This window comes from Meriones unguiculatus, chromosome 19 (assembly GCF_030254825.1).
Source record: "Meriones unguiculatus strain TT.TT164.6M chromosome 19, Bangor_MerUng_6.1, whole genome shotgun sequence".
In the NCBI taxonomy this organism is placed as follows: domain Eukaryota; kingdom Metazoa; phylum Chordata; class Mammalia; order Rodentia; family Muridae; genus Meriones; species Meriones unguiculatus.
Genome location: NC_083366.1, coordinates 40,667,501 through 40,681,077, shown reverse-complemented (window position 1 = coordinate 40,681,077; position 13,577 = coordinate 40,667,501). Strand labels below are relative to the sequence as shown.

Here is a 13,577-nt window from a genome sequence, read left to right as displayed (position 1 = left end):
CTCACGCTTTTCTTCACCCGCTGATTCCGTCTGCTGATGTCTGCAGTGTCTGAGATGTCCCTATAGCAGACTTTTTCCTCTTCTGTGTGAATTCTATAGCTGGAGGAGAAAATGATCCCAGTCAAGCTCCCTATATAGAATCATTAAAAAAAAAAAAAAAAAAAAAGCTTTTCCAGTTTACTTTTAAATATTCTGTGAAATAACTTGTTTATTTTTGTTTTACAAATGAGCGAAGTCGGCTTCATAGTTTTTAATTGACTTAACGATACAACTGAATGCCTGCAAACTGGTTTTACTTCAGCAATCCCAGAGAGTTAGGACACACAGGCATGAAGGGCTGTCAGACATGCACACCTAACAGGAACTTAGCAGCTGTTGGGCTGAAAGGCTCTCACTTCCGGCCTGCGGGTGCCCAGGACACAAGGTCGGCATCTCTAAAGCTTAGTATTGTTGGCTTGACAGGATCTGGCATCACCTAGGAGGCACACCTGTGAGTGACCATTGAGTTTAGGTTAGCCCCTGGGTATACCTGTGAGGGATGATGCTGATTGACTTCACTGAGGTGGGAAGACCAGCCCTGATGAAGGGCTGTACCATTCCTTGGACTTGGTCCTAGCCAACAGGGAAAGGAGAGAGCCAGCTGAGCATGAACATCACTGCTCTCTTCATCCTGGATGTGAGTGCCCTTTGATGGCTTCTCTTGCTCTTTGTATGAACTGCCATGATGGGCTGTACCTCCAAGAGTGAGCCAAAATAAACTGTTCCTTAAATGGCTTACGTCAGGGTATGTGATATCATGGTAACAGAAAAAACAAAACAAAACAAAAAAAAAACAAATAAAAAAATAAACTAAGCTACCATCTTTGCTTTTGTTTCACAACTGTCTCCCTTATTACCTTTATACTTTTGGTCAGATTCGGACTCAAGGTCTGCAGGTGGAGGCACGTTACTCAGCTAAGCAGTGCTGGGTGATAACTGTCAATCTTCTCTTTTCAAAGCTGAAAAACACTAAAACAAGGATAATTAAGGCTGTTTCCTAGAGATTGCTCACCAGACAAAGAACTTGCCTTGTAGGCCTGGTGACCTGAGTTGGATCTTCAGTTCCCAGAGATTGGCAGGAGAGAACTCCAGGATGTCGCCCTCTGATTTCCACATGAGTGCCAAAGGCATGCAAATCATGCACACACACAAAATACATTCTCTTTTCATTTTCTATGGGTAGTGAGAATTTTGGTTTGTTTCCCCCCCCCCAACAAATGAACATTTATTTAAAAAGAATTTACAAAATCATGTAACACTTTTACTTTCAAAAGGCATAGAGGACGTCAATGTTTTGAACACACAGCATGGTAACACAACACAAAAAGTTATAAATCTCCCTCTTCTCCCCAGCTAGGGAGAGAAATCTGGAGTTAAGCCTCTTTCGTCAATCAGCCCTGATTTTATCCCATTGGTCTAAGACATCACCAGGAGGCTTAGCTTTGATAAAGAAGTGAGCTGTGGGGCTTGAAAAGCTTAGCGACTTTTCTTGGGGGGGGGGGAGACTATCTACATAACCAACTGAATAACAGAGACCAACAACTGTCCTTAACTGAGTCTATCTTATAGAAGACAGACTCAGAGGAGGAGGGAATAGAAAAACAAAGTCCTGCTCACATGTATAAAATGATTGTCATTCATATAACACTATATCCACTTCTGGCCTCATAATGATAGACCATTGAGCAGATATTAGGGTAGCATAATGGTTTTTAACAAAATCCAAAGCTAAAGTCAGCTTAGGGGTAAAAGGCTCTGGTTGACTCTTTCTTTTGTTCTGAGGACTAGAGCCTAATGAGCTCTAAGGTGGAAGGACTGGAGAGCTACACCTTGCTTTAGGAAAAGGCCTCAGAGATTTCTTTCTTGCCTGAGGTTTTGAAGGAACAACAACTTTATTTTTGTTTAACTTCCCAGTGGGCTGAATGTATGTATCTCCCAATATTCAGGTCCTCATTAAAGCCCAAGGGTTCCTTCTTATATTAACTCGTGAGGTCCTGGTGTTATTCTATAGTTCTGTCCAAGTCTTCCAGTTAGACTGAAGCTCTCACATACCAGGCTGATCATCTTGAGATTCCCGAGATCTGTGTGTATTTCCCCATACTCCTAATCTTTGCAAATGGGTAGACACTCTCCACAGTGAAATTAGGGAGCCAAACCCGTGCTACAAGTCTCACCTAGTTCACTGCTTAAGATACTAGGTCTCATTGCTATGGTATAGGGATTGCCTTGGGCTGATGACTTTAGCTTGCATCTTACAAAGGTTCTGAGCTGTGACCTCAAGGGAGATGGCAATTACAAGGGTTTTTGGAAAATAGGACCATGAGAAGCAGGACTAAGTCCTGCTCTGACCTGGGTCACTCAGCTGCTAACATCGCTGAAAGTCAAACTGTGCTGCGGAGCAGAAGACTTGGCACAGCACCATGCCTTTGTCAGTGGTGACTAAGTGTTGTCTGGAAAAGTATCAATGATCTGGAAAGAAACCTCCAGCATGATGAAGTACCTGCCTCTTGAATCACCAGGACCAACACCAGCCCCCTAACCTTGTCTCTACCCCAGTCTGTTGGTCAGAGGAGCTCCTATCCATTAGAACCCCACTAGGGCTCAAAGACAGGGTCCAGCGGTGGCTGGGACCTAATTCTGTCAGAGCAGGAATCAACCTAAAAGCATGGGGCAAAGAAAGGACCAGTAAACCCTTATGAACTTTATGGAGGAGTGAAGACTCTCCAAAGCGACACTAGGGTCCACCCTTGGCTCTAAGACTATTGAAACAATGAACCTCAAAGAATCGGAATCTCCCCAGAGAATCATTCCGGGAAAAGGAAAAAGCTGAAGCCTGGTGCCAGCCTCAGGAGGAACTTGTCGCCCAGGAAGAAATTCATACAAGCTGACAAGTTGTCAGGTCACCTTGCCAGGGAGACTGGAGCCAAGCAGGGCAGGACCGCACCCTGAACACAAATGACTGATCGTGTGCGTGAATTGCCCTCTGTTTATTCCTAAACTTCATGTCAGTATCCCGAAGGTAGGCTGAGTGCAGTTGGGCACGTCACTGAACTTTCCAATATGGTCTCAGTGAGTAACTCTTCTTCTGCTTCTTTCTACTGCTTTATTTCTTGTTGTTCCTCTGAAGACAGGGGATGCCCACAGGGCTTCCAGGACCCAGGCCTGACACTAATGACTGGTGTCATTCTGACCAAAATCTCTGGAACCTGGAATAGGAACTTGAGTGACATTTAGTTTAACCAGTGGATTTGGGATTCATATTTCAATTTGGAAAGGGAACCTCCTTACTGTTCAGAAATCCAATGGGAGAAATCAAGCTATTCTGGTGTTTGCTGCTGATGAAACAGAGAATCAGAACCAGATACATGATACAGTTTCAATTATGCATCACCTTACCTAGGATAAGTTGTCTTTCTACTGACTCATGGAACTTGGAATTGAATGTTCCTTGTAGGGACCAGGGCATCTGCTCTTATTTGTAGTTGTTTAATGTTTCCCTTAACGCCTTCATGAGTATTTCCTGGCCACTCTCTGGTCTGCTAGTCTAGTTCCAGGAAGGGCTAAGTTCCTGATTTGAAGCAGCTTCCCTCTCACTGTGTGGACACAAGATGACATCAATTTCAATTTTGAAGCAACAAGATAACTGCAAGTTGCTTAAGGTTATGAACTCTTAAAACCCGCCCTCATTGATGTGCTTCCTCCAGTGTGGCTATACCATTTCTCCAAAGAGTCAACAGGAGACCAAGTGTTCAGCCAAGTGTGTAAAGCCTACCACAGCATGATCAGCTTGCAGAAAGAAGTTTTAGCTGAAAATAAAGGAACGGGCACCTCTATAGCACATTCCTGTAAGAACCCACTTCCAGAATGACCTGCTTTGCTCACTGTCTCACAATCAGACTTTTTAGATTATGGTGTGCTATGGTACAAACATCTGTCATTCTTCCCTTGTGTTGCTATAATGATAGAGTAACTTATTGGAGATAGCACATAGCAATGTGGCCATTCCCTGGTGATGGCTATATAGTTTCCTTACCTCCTATGTGTGGGAGGAGTCAGGTGTACTAAAGCTGGTTGACCAAATGACTCTAAGATATCCACTTACAACAGAGAATAGGAGGAAGTCCCCAGAAAGCAATGTGCTAGTGAGAGTAGAAATATATAAAAAAAATTTTCCTGACAAGCCCAAAACACTGTGTACTGCAGTTCAGAGCCTTTCTGGAACCCCCACAGAAATGTAGGCATACTTACTTTAGCGGGCATGTTTTGTTCTTTGAGGAAGTTAGTCTAATCAATTAGGAGTGAAGGCATGTGAACGTGTTAATGACAAACTCAGAGTCACCGAGAATATGTATCAGTGTCACATGATGTAAACAAATCAGAGCACTCTCACTTGGTGTCAGGTAGCCAAGAGCAATGAATTTGCACCCGCCTGAAGGTTGTTTTGTGAATCTGTCCCTATGTCTGTCTTTTTTTTCTCTAAGGACTTTGCTCTCTTTTTCTTTTATTGAACAGCACAGAAAGCATCACATGGGAAAGGAATTGGATAATTTATAGAAATCTTTCCCAGAGTTTTACTAGTTCCAAACAGTTCCCAACTGAAACAGTTGCAAACAGTATGGCTAACGTCATTGTTTGTTTAAAAAAGAAAAAAAATGTCTGCTTTGCTCAGCATTTATGGTGGATATTCATTTTACAAGTCCACTTTCAGCCAGCCTATTTGCTGTTTTCAGAAAAATTATTATTATAATACATGCACATTATATAAAAAAGGCCTTAGCACAACGGATTCCATGATGGAGGCACCATTCAGGCTGTAAAGCTCAGCATGTAGGCAACACCACCAGAGAAATGAAAACAAAGACCTAATCCATCAAAGCCCATAGTTCTGGTAGCTAAAGGCACTGCAACCTTGCTTTTTTTGCTTCTGTAGCTCTGCTCCAGGCTAACTGTTCTTGAAGTATGTCAACCCAGAACATGGTTTTTGTGCTTAAAAGCTCACTCTAGAAAAGGCTTCGTGCTACACAGGGATCCTGAGCATGCAAGATCCAGCTCACTAATAAAGACTTTTTCTTGGCAGAAACCCACGTCTGAGCAGTCTTCTCTGGTGAATAACCCACAACACATTATTCTTAGCTTTGCATTAGCCTAGACTGTGAAAGTTGATTACATGAAAAATCCAAGGCAAGTAAGGCTGTTTGTTACACTGTCCTCTTAAAGGGAGGTTAAGGAAACAGACTGTAGGCAAGCAGTTTTAAGTCAGGTGGCCTCAAGGTATATCATAAACTCTGGCTGTGAGGTCCAGCAAAAGTTCCAGTCTCTTTGGATGTAGGGGATCTTTTCATAACATTGCCTCACCGATGGGAAAGCTTGCTCTCAATGCAGAATCAGTTTCAGGCTTCCCAGTTTCCAGGCTCATAGCTCGAATCTCCTTTAAAAAGTGAAAACTCACTGCGGCCATTTACTGTGGTCAGCAAGTACACTGTAAGGTGTTTTCGATCTTCCAGACCCACCAACCAGTTCCTGCCAGGAAGACCACCAGTGAAAGGGCATATGTGTGTTCGCAATCTGTCAGTATTTTGCTTCGTCTCCCTCTGTCACTCTCCATCCATCCTTCCAGGAAGTCAATGAATTCCATAAGTATTTTTTGTTTAAGGGGTACATAAAAAAAAATCATACTGTTGTGCTTGTTTGCATTTTCTGTTTACTGAAGTCATGTCATACAGGTTTTTCCTGGTGAAGATGGTCATTTAATATATAGGTGTAGTGATGTATTTTATGAAAATCCCTCTTACCTTCAAAGAGAATGAACTCTTTTCAAACCTTGCCACCAAGTTAATAATATGCCCTGAGATTTTTTTAAAAACTATATACTTAACCTGCTGTCCTACTGTGTACTAAGCTTATTTTATTTAACCTGACTTTAAACCAACCTTACTATACCTCAATTTCCCATGTAATCAGCTTTTGTAACCTAAGTGAAATACATGGATTTAAATCTTAAACTATATACTTTTCCCAGAATACTGTGTGTGTTATCATTTACTGAGAGCAGCCAACAGTTTGAATGCAACCTTAAACCAAATATCTCATAAGTTTTGAAAGCAGCACAGGAATATAGTTTCATAACCTCTGTGTGGTTTTGAGTGGTATTCTGAGTCATTATCAGGAAATCGACTTTTGGAAAACTCTGAAAGATCTCTGAAAAGAACCCCTCACATACTTATCTCACATACCATGATTTCTGTACAGCCCACTAAATACAGAGGAAAGCCCCATTCCAAGTTACAGACACACACCACACACACGTACACACACACACACACACACAGGAACAACAGACAGGCACCAAAAACAGATCAGATGCACACAACTAACATCAGATAGGCCAGAAACGATAGACTGCAGGCAGATGGAAGACATAAGGAAACAAGTGAAGAATTCAAATTAGGGCTCATTCTTGGCCAAAGTAACTCAATAGAAAAATCTGTGGTTCTATTCCTTAATGCAGCGAGTTACCCCCATTGAGGTTTCAATAGTGCGTTAGCTGACTTGCAGTGCTTCCGATTCCTTATACTACAGAATTCCATCACCTCAGTGAAGTAAGCTGGTCTGCTCACACCTGCTGGTCAGCTTTACGGGTTATATAGGAAAAATGGAGCAGAAGCCACAGCCTGCACCTCCTTCAGTAGTGCATAAGGATCCCTAGGCCTTTTCTTTTTCTCCCCAGAGACAGGATTTCTCTGTGTAGCTCTGACTGTCCTGGACTCCTTTCGTAGACCAGGCTGGCCTTGAACTCACAGAGATCTGACTAACTCTGCTTCCTAAGTGCTGGGATTAAAGGTGTGTGCCGGTAGGTTCCTAGGTTTTTATCCCCACCAATGCTGGGCATTACTCAAATTTACAACTTGCTAATGCACAATGAAGTGTCGTTTTATGTTTCTTTAGTTACTCTGCGTATTGGGCTCTTCAGTGTATCCATTTTATGTTCATTTATTTAGTCCAGTTCCGCTTTGGAGTTTCTGTCTTACTCTTCCTGTACAGAAATTCCTTTTATATTCTAGTTACTAGTCCTTTTGTTCGTTTCAATTTATTGTCTCTGCCATTTTGTCAGCTATAAAAGTTTGTCCATAGTACCTTTCACGAAACATAAATGCTAATTTTGTTGGAAAAAAAGACTTCAGCCCTGCTCGGTGAAATCACTCAGCAGGTAAAGGTATGACATGGAAACTTCTTGTTTCTTTGAAGATTCAGTTTGGTCGTGTGATGTTCTGCTGCAAGCTGAGCACAGTGATGTTTTGCCCAGGTTGGCTTGTGAGAGGGTAAGTGATGTTTTGCTGTGGGCTCTCATGTGAGAGGGGTGTGACTTTGGCCAGCTGAGAACATCCTTGTGTGGACTCTGAGGAGAGGAGTTATAGAGAGGCCCACGCACAGTGAAAGATCTCTTCTCGGATCGACATCGCTGCGCCGATCTTCTGCTTCGCAGAGAGAAATGTCCCAGAGAACTTCCCAGGGCAATCCAACTGAGTCTTGAGGTTTTGTTGACTCGTTCCAATCGGAATCCTGTTGCTGCTTGGTGTGTTGGCCTTCGGACTGGACTGCTGGTCTCCTGACAACGGAGTGTAGTAATCCCCTAAAGACCCACAGACCCTAATCAGCAGGAAGTAGATAAAAGAAGTCTACAGCCTTTTTCCCTCCTAATCTCCTATCTAAGTTGGGGGGTGGGGGGGGTGGAAGGGAGGTAAAGGTGTTTAAGGACCCTAAATAAAGTAGGTCTGGTGAAAAATCTAAGCCCGGAAAGGTGTTTAACGACAAGCCGTCAGCCTGAGTTCAGTCTCTGGGACCACATAGTGGGAAAAAAGAACCAAGTCGCGCGAGTTGCCCTGTGATTTCCACGCATGCCCACATACCTATCCCACGCACAATAAATTAACAAACACGCGCGTGATTCAAAATCGTTCATCCATCTCTATTTTACAGTGCGGTATACGCTTCTGACGTTTCAGACTGTGCAGCAGGTGGCTTTTTGTGACTCTGTCTCACTTCCCTACTTCCCTGCAGCGGGTGTCAGGTACAGGTTTATGTTTGTGGGGTGGGTCCTTAGAACACGTAGTACATACACCGGAGTGCAGAGAGGGAGGTTAGGCAGACGTGCATCCGGGGAGGAAGGTCGTAAGAACATATCTCTGTGTGAGGTTAGAAACACATGGGTCTAGTGGAGAGAGGTAAAGAACCTGTTAATCGGCTTCACTCTTCTTGCCACCACAGGAGGATGGTAGGTGGGACCATCAACAGGACCCCTGCTGGTCCTTTCTCACAGGACTGTAAGCAGCAACCTATAACAGATATTTTCCCTGCGGGATCTATGTCTGGCGCTGACATAACTTTCCCAGCACTTGTTCAATTTTTTTTTTTTTTTTTTGAGGTACAAAGCTTGAGTGGCCGATGAGAGCAGATGAAGGTGCTGCAAGAATTTAACAGGTAAAGTGCACATTTACGGCAGCTAGACAGACACCCATTACAGCATCACAGAGGACAGAAATCCTCACCTTATTTGAAGTTCAAACAAGCTAGAAAGTGGTTTTACAGAGCACAACGACACATGCTGGCTATACGACTAATAGTCTCCCCGAAGTCATTTGTTACAAATGAAACACCTTTTGATGACACAGACAGCAAATAATCCAGACCCCCCCTCCCAAAATGGATAAGGATCCGAACAGACATTTCCCCAAAGGTTTCTAAAATGGCAATAAACAGGTAAAGTGATATCCTACATCACTGGTTATCAAGGAAATGAAGTCAAGTCCTGAGGTGCATTTTCTATGCAGTGGGTGAGCGAGGGTTTTAAAGATGGACAGTAAAAGGATGTAGAGAAATCAGAACTCTCAGACCCTAATTATGGGAAGGTAAAATGGTGTCTACAGCTACTGGAAAACAGTCTAGCAGGTCATTAAAAGGTTTAACATTTACTACTCCACCTCAGCTCATGGATATATACGTATGTAAGAGCAATAAGAGCATAAGATGATATTAAATATACTCCAATGCGTATACAATGTTATGCCCCAAAGTGGAAAATGGCTAAAATGTGGAGTGATGTGTACTCACTAGAGAACATGATCAATCAGGACAGCAATGTACAATAACATTATGCTAAACCACAGAAGTCACGCACACACGCACTCACACGTGAACAACAGCCTGATGTTGTTATACACGATATGTTCTATTTTTAGGGCATGTCAGAATTAAGAGAAAATACATGAGTGGTTGTTCAGCCTGGGGAGTGGAGCAAAGGGGGTGTACTAATTTGAGAGGTGACAGCAAAAATTGAGTGAGGAATAAAATGTAAATATTCTAAAATTGGTAGATAGTGGCTACTAATTTCACTGCATATACCAAAAACTTCTTAGTTTTATATATTATATTCATGAATCACATTAGCAAAAATAGCAGAAGAAAAAAATTAACCAAACCCTCGGTACTCATTTTCTCAACCTTATTTTAACCACCTGTGTGCCCTTAAGAGCCCTTCACTTCCTACTTTGATTGTCTTCTCAGATTGCCAAAGCTGGCATCCCTAGAATTGTACCATTTACTAAATTTGTTACATACTTTAAAATTTTGAACATCTACGTATTAAGTTTGTTAAAAAAAAAAAGGCTGAAATGCCAACGCTAGAATTTGAATATTGGGTGTGGAAATGCTGAATCTTTAAGCTCTCAATGTTGTGAGATAAGTTTTCACAATTAACAACATCCCTAGTGATTTAGGGCTTGGGGGGAAGGAGGAGGAGGAGGGGAGGAGGGGAAGGAGGAGGAGGAGGAGGAGGAAGGAGGAGGAGGAAGGAGGAGGAGGAGGAGGAGGAGGAGGAGGAGGAGGAGGAGGAGGAGGAGGCTGTTTCACAAGCAAGCACCCTTGGCTTCAAGATACAGAGTTCAAGTTCTAGATACTCTGATCCTTTTTAATTTCTCTCTCTCCCTTCGTGTCTCCGTCTGTCTCTCTCTCTCTCTCTCTCTCTCTCTCTCTCTCTCTCTCTCTCTCTCTCTCTCTCTTTCACTCCGTAGCTCAAGCTGTCCTGCAATTCACTACATAACCACCCAGGCTGGACTTGAAGTCACAGCAATGGCTGCAGGGTGACTTCCTGGATCCTCCATGCTTCCAGGTCCTAGTGAGGACGGGTGGTCCCCGCAGGACACATGGGCCTATCAGCTGGCCTCGCTGTGCTGCTGCTGCTGCCGCTGCTGCGGTCCGTGGTCCCTCAGGCACAGTCTCCGCGTGAGTGCGGGAAGGAGAAGTGGGGTGGGCTGGAGGAATGCAAAACCGAAAGCGGCATTCTTGGCGCCCCGAGTTTGTCACTTCGGAATGCAAACGCTGCCCTCTGCGGCCTGTCTCCCAGCTCTCGGCTTGCAGACCCCAGGAGGGGACACCAGCCACAGGGCTGGCTACCCAGGGCGCCCTCCCCCTCTGCTCTGCTCTGTCAGGGTATCTCTCACCAGACTAAGCAGCGGTGCGGTGTGAGAAGCAAGGTTGGGTTAGCTATGTGGTGTGTCTCCGTCTCCTACCGCTGTTTTGTTGTTTTTGTTGTGGGCTGTTCTATCCCACCTCCCCACCCCACCTGGGATCTGAAATTTCTCACCAAGAGTGACCAAAGTCTCCCCTGTTGCGTGTTCTATTCCGGGTGCTGGGGAAGGCTCTCGGATGTTTCCCGTTAGCTCTGGGGGTGCTCGGTCGCACCCCGCAGTCTTACTTTTTTTGTGAGATGAAGTGAAGGTCACTTGGAGAGGGAGGCTCGGACCTTTCCCCACTCTTGGCAATTGTTCTTTCATCTAGAAACGTCATCCCCCACCCCCAATGGATGTAATAGTGTAACCAAAGATTATAGGGCAGAAGGCAGCCCTTGCGGTTGGTAACAATGTTCCAATTTAAGAAGTCCAGAAATGAGGAAACAGCTATTCATTGTGGCCATATTGAGAAGGTCAAGCAGCCCAGGGAATGAGTTCATCTTCAGAGTCCTGCCATGACATTTAAGTTTAAACAGAAAGCAAAGGATTCCTCTGAATAGACAGTCCTGGATCCTGCAATGGAGTCCATAAGTTGTCCGCCTCTTCCTTGTTAGTGCACTATGTAACAATTTCTTTTGCCCCAATGTGCTGCTTTGCCCTCATAGATAATTGCCCTGCTGTGAGTGTGTGTGTGTGTGTGTGTGTGTGTGTGTGTGTGTGTTGGGGACAGAGAGGATTCCTGACTTGAGGCTTTGATATTCCTGTAATCCAAGGGGTTGGGGAAAATGATACCTTTGTGCCTTCAGCCTTGGACAGGTTACGAGAGAGCCCTGAGGGAGTCTGATGAGACACTGAGACACGGAAGGCAGGCTTCCTACCCTTTCACTCACTGTGGGTGAGACTGGTGCCCTTTGACATAGTCCCCCCACACCCCCATTCTGAGCACCTGTCTGTAGGTCAGTAGTTCTCAACTCTCTAATGCTGAGATATTTTATTCAGCTCCTCACAATGCCACACCCCCTCAACCATTAACATATTCTTGCTGCTACTTCACAACTGTAATTATGCTACTGTTTATGCATCACAATGTAAATATTTGATATGCAGGCTATCTGAGATGCGGCCCCTGTAAAAGGGACCCCCATAAAAGTGCCCCGAAGGATAGACCACTGCTCTACAGGAATTTGTTCAGCTGGGCTTTGCTGACTTGCAAATTAACAAAGGATTAACAGGCCTTTTCTAAAGGATGCCAAAGTGCTGCTTAATACATTTTAATAACACTGGGATCTGTGATTTTTTTTTTTTTGGACTAGTTATGCACTGGAAAGCAGTTAACCAGCTTAAATCTCTTCTCAGGTTGCAAGAACATAAAGTTACTGATCCCCCCCCCCCCATGTAGTTCAGGCTGGCCTAGAACTCACAGATGCTTATCAGGATAGACTCAAAACTGAGACAATCCTCCTGCCTCAGACTATGGAGTATTAGGATTGGAATCGTGAGCCACCACTCCAGGCCAACAAGCGTTTGCAAAGCACTGACCCTATGCCAGGTGCCATTCTAATCACCAAGGTTGTACCCCTGAGCAGCCTTGTTCTGGAATTGAGGGAAAAACTGATGGGAAAGCCCTATGCTGAGTGTCCTTGTCAATTCCCTTTCCTGGAAACCTTTCTGTCTGCTGACAGGTTGTCCTGAGTTTTGTGTCCACATGCTCACCAGCATTTTTCAGCCAACATCGGCACGTGAAAATGTTCAGAGATGGAAGCAGAGAAAATCTACAGAGAAATCTTAGGGCTTTCATTCTAACAGGTTGAGCATCAACTCCTAGCTCAGACCAGACTGTTGGAGAAACCTGGGTCCCAGGGTAACCCATAGCCTCAAGTAAAGAGCATCAAAAAGGCGGGCAGAGTAAGCACAAAAGACCAGAGCAGCTGGGGCTGAGGCTGGAAGACCGGAACTCTGTCTGTCCACAAGCAGGGCTCGCTCTCTGATATGGGGAGCTGACCCAGGGCTGCGGAAACTCTGCCTCCTGCTGCCGCTTGCTGCCCATTCTAAATGCTTGCCGACTTCCCCAGGATCCCATTCTCTGCGCTACCTCTTCATGGGTGCCTCGGAGTCAGACCTGGGGCTGCCTTTGTTTGAGGCTATGGGCTACGTGGATGACCAGCTCTTCGTATCCTACAATCACGAGAGTCGCCGTGCTGAGCCCCGGGCCCCATGGCTCTTAAGTCAGACCTTGAGCCAGCTGTGGCTGCAACTGAGTCAGAACCTGAAGGTGTGGGATCAAATGTTCATCGTAGACTTCCGGACCATCATGGACAACTATAACCACAGTAAGGGTAGGTGGGGAGGGGAGTCGCCTCCCTGAGGAGGTCAGAGCATGGCACTGTTTTGCTACCTTGGGGTGGACGGCTTCAAGTGTGAGATTAGGGAGAGGGCAGGGAGTAGGGGGAGACAAAGAAGTAGGAGGTCGTTGTGCGCCCCAGATCATTTGATACTTGGGGATGGTGAAGACAAAACCCACTTCTTCATTTTTCAGTCACAAAGCCGGGGGTGTTGCCCAAGTCCCACATCCTGCAGGTGATCCTGGGCTGTGAGGTGCATGAAGACAACAAAACCAGTGGCTTCTGGAAGTATGGGTATGACGGGCAAGACCACGTGGAATTCTGCCCCAAGACACTGGACTGGAGAGCAGCAGAGCCAGGCGCCTGGGCCACCAAGGCAGAGTGGGACGTGCACAAGGTCCGCGCCAGGCAGAACCAGGACTACCTGGAGAGGGACTGCCCTGAGCAGCTGAAACAGGTCCTGGAGCTAGGGAGAGGGCTTCTGGGGCAGCAAGGTATGACGATCCACACTCAGTCTACACAGGATGGCGCGGGAGTGGAGGGAATCCCAGGTCAAGGGTCAAGGGTCAAGGGTCAAGGTTTCAGACAATCCCAAGTTTGGCGAAAGTTCTTTCTCAATACTAAGATCTCCATTTTCATCTTTTTTTTTATTTTTTTGAGATCTCACTCTGTATCTCAGACTGACTAACTC

At 45.0% G+C, this 13,577-nt stretch overlaps 1 protein-coding gene across 2 annotated transcripts in view; it reads left to right on the top strand.

Annotated features, from left to right (window-relative positions):
• The first annotated feature begins 9,929 nt into the window (after positions 1–9,929).
• The window catches only part of Hfe (homeostatic iron regulator), a 6,217-nt gene continuing 2,569 nt past the window's right edge, over positions 9,930–13,577 (top strand). The window contains exons 1-3 of one of the 2 annotated variants that reach the window (XM_060373047.1): positions 9,930–10,317; positions 12,617–12,874; positions 13,081–13,380. In XM_060373047.1, the coding sequence (XP_060229030.1) occupies positions 10,239–10,317; positions 12,617–12,874; positions 13,081–13,380 (637 nt within the window). In that variant the 5' untranslated portion in view covers positions 9,930–10,238. Of the gene's footprint in view, positions 10,318–12,616; positions 12,881–13,080; positions 13,381–13,577 lie in introns of both variants that reach the window. The other variant, XM_021644858.2, reaches the window with a different exon arrangement.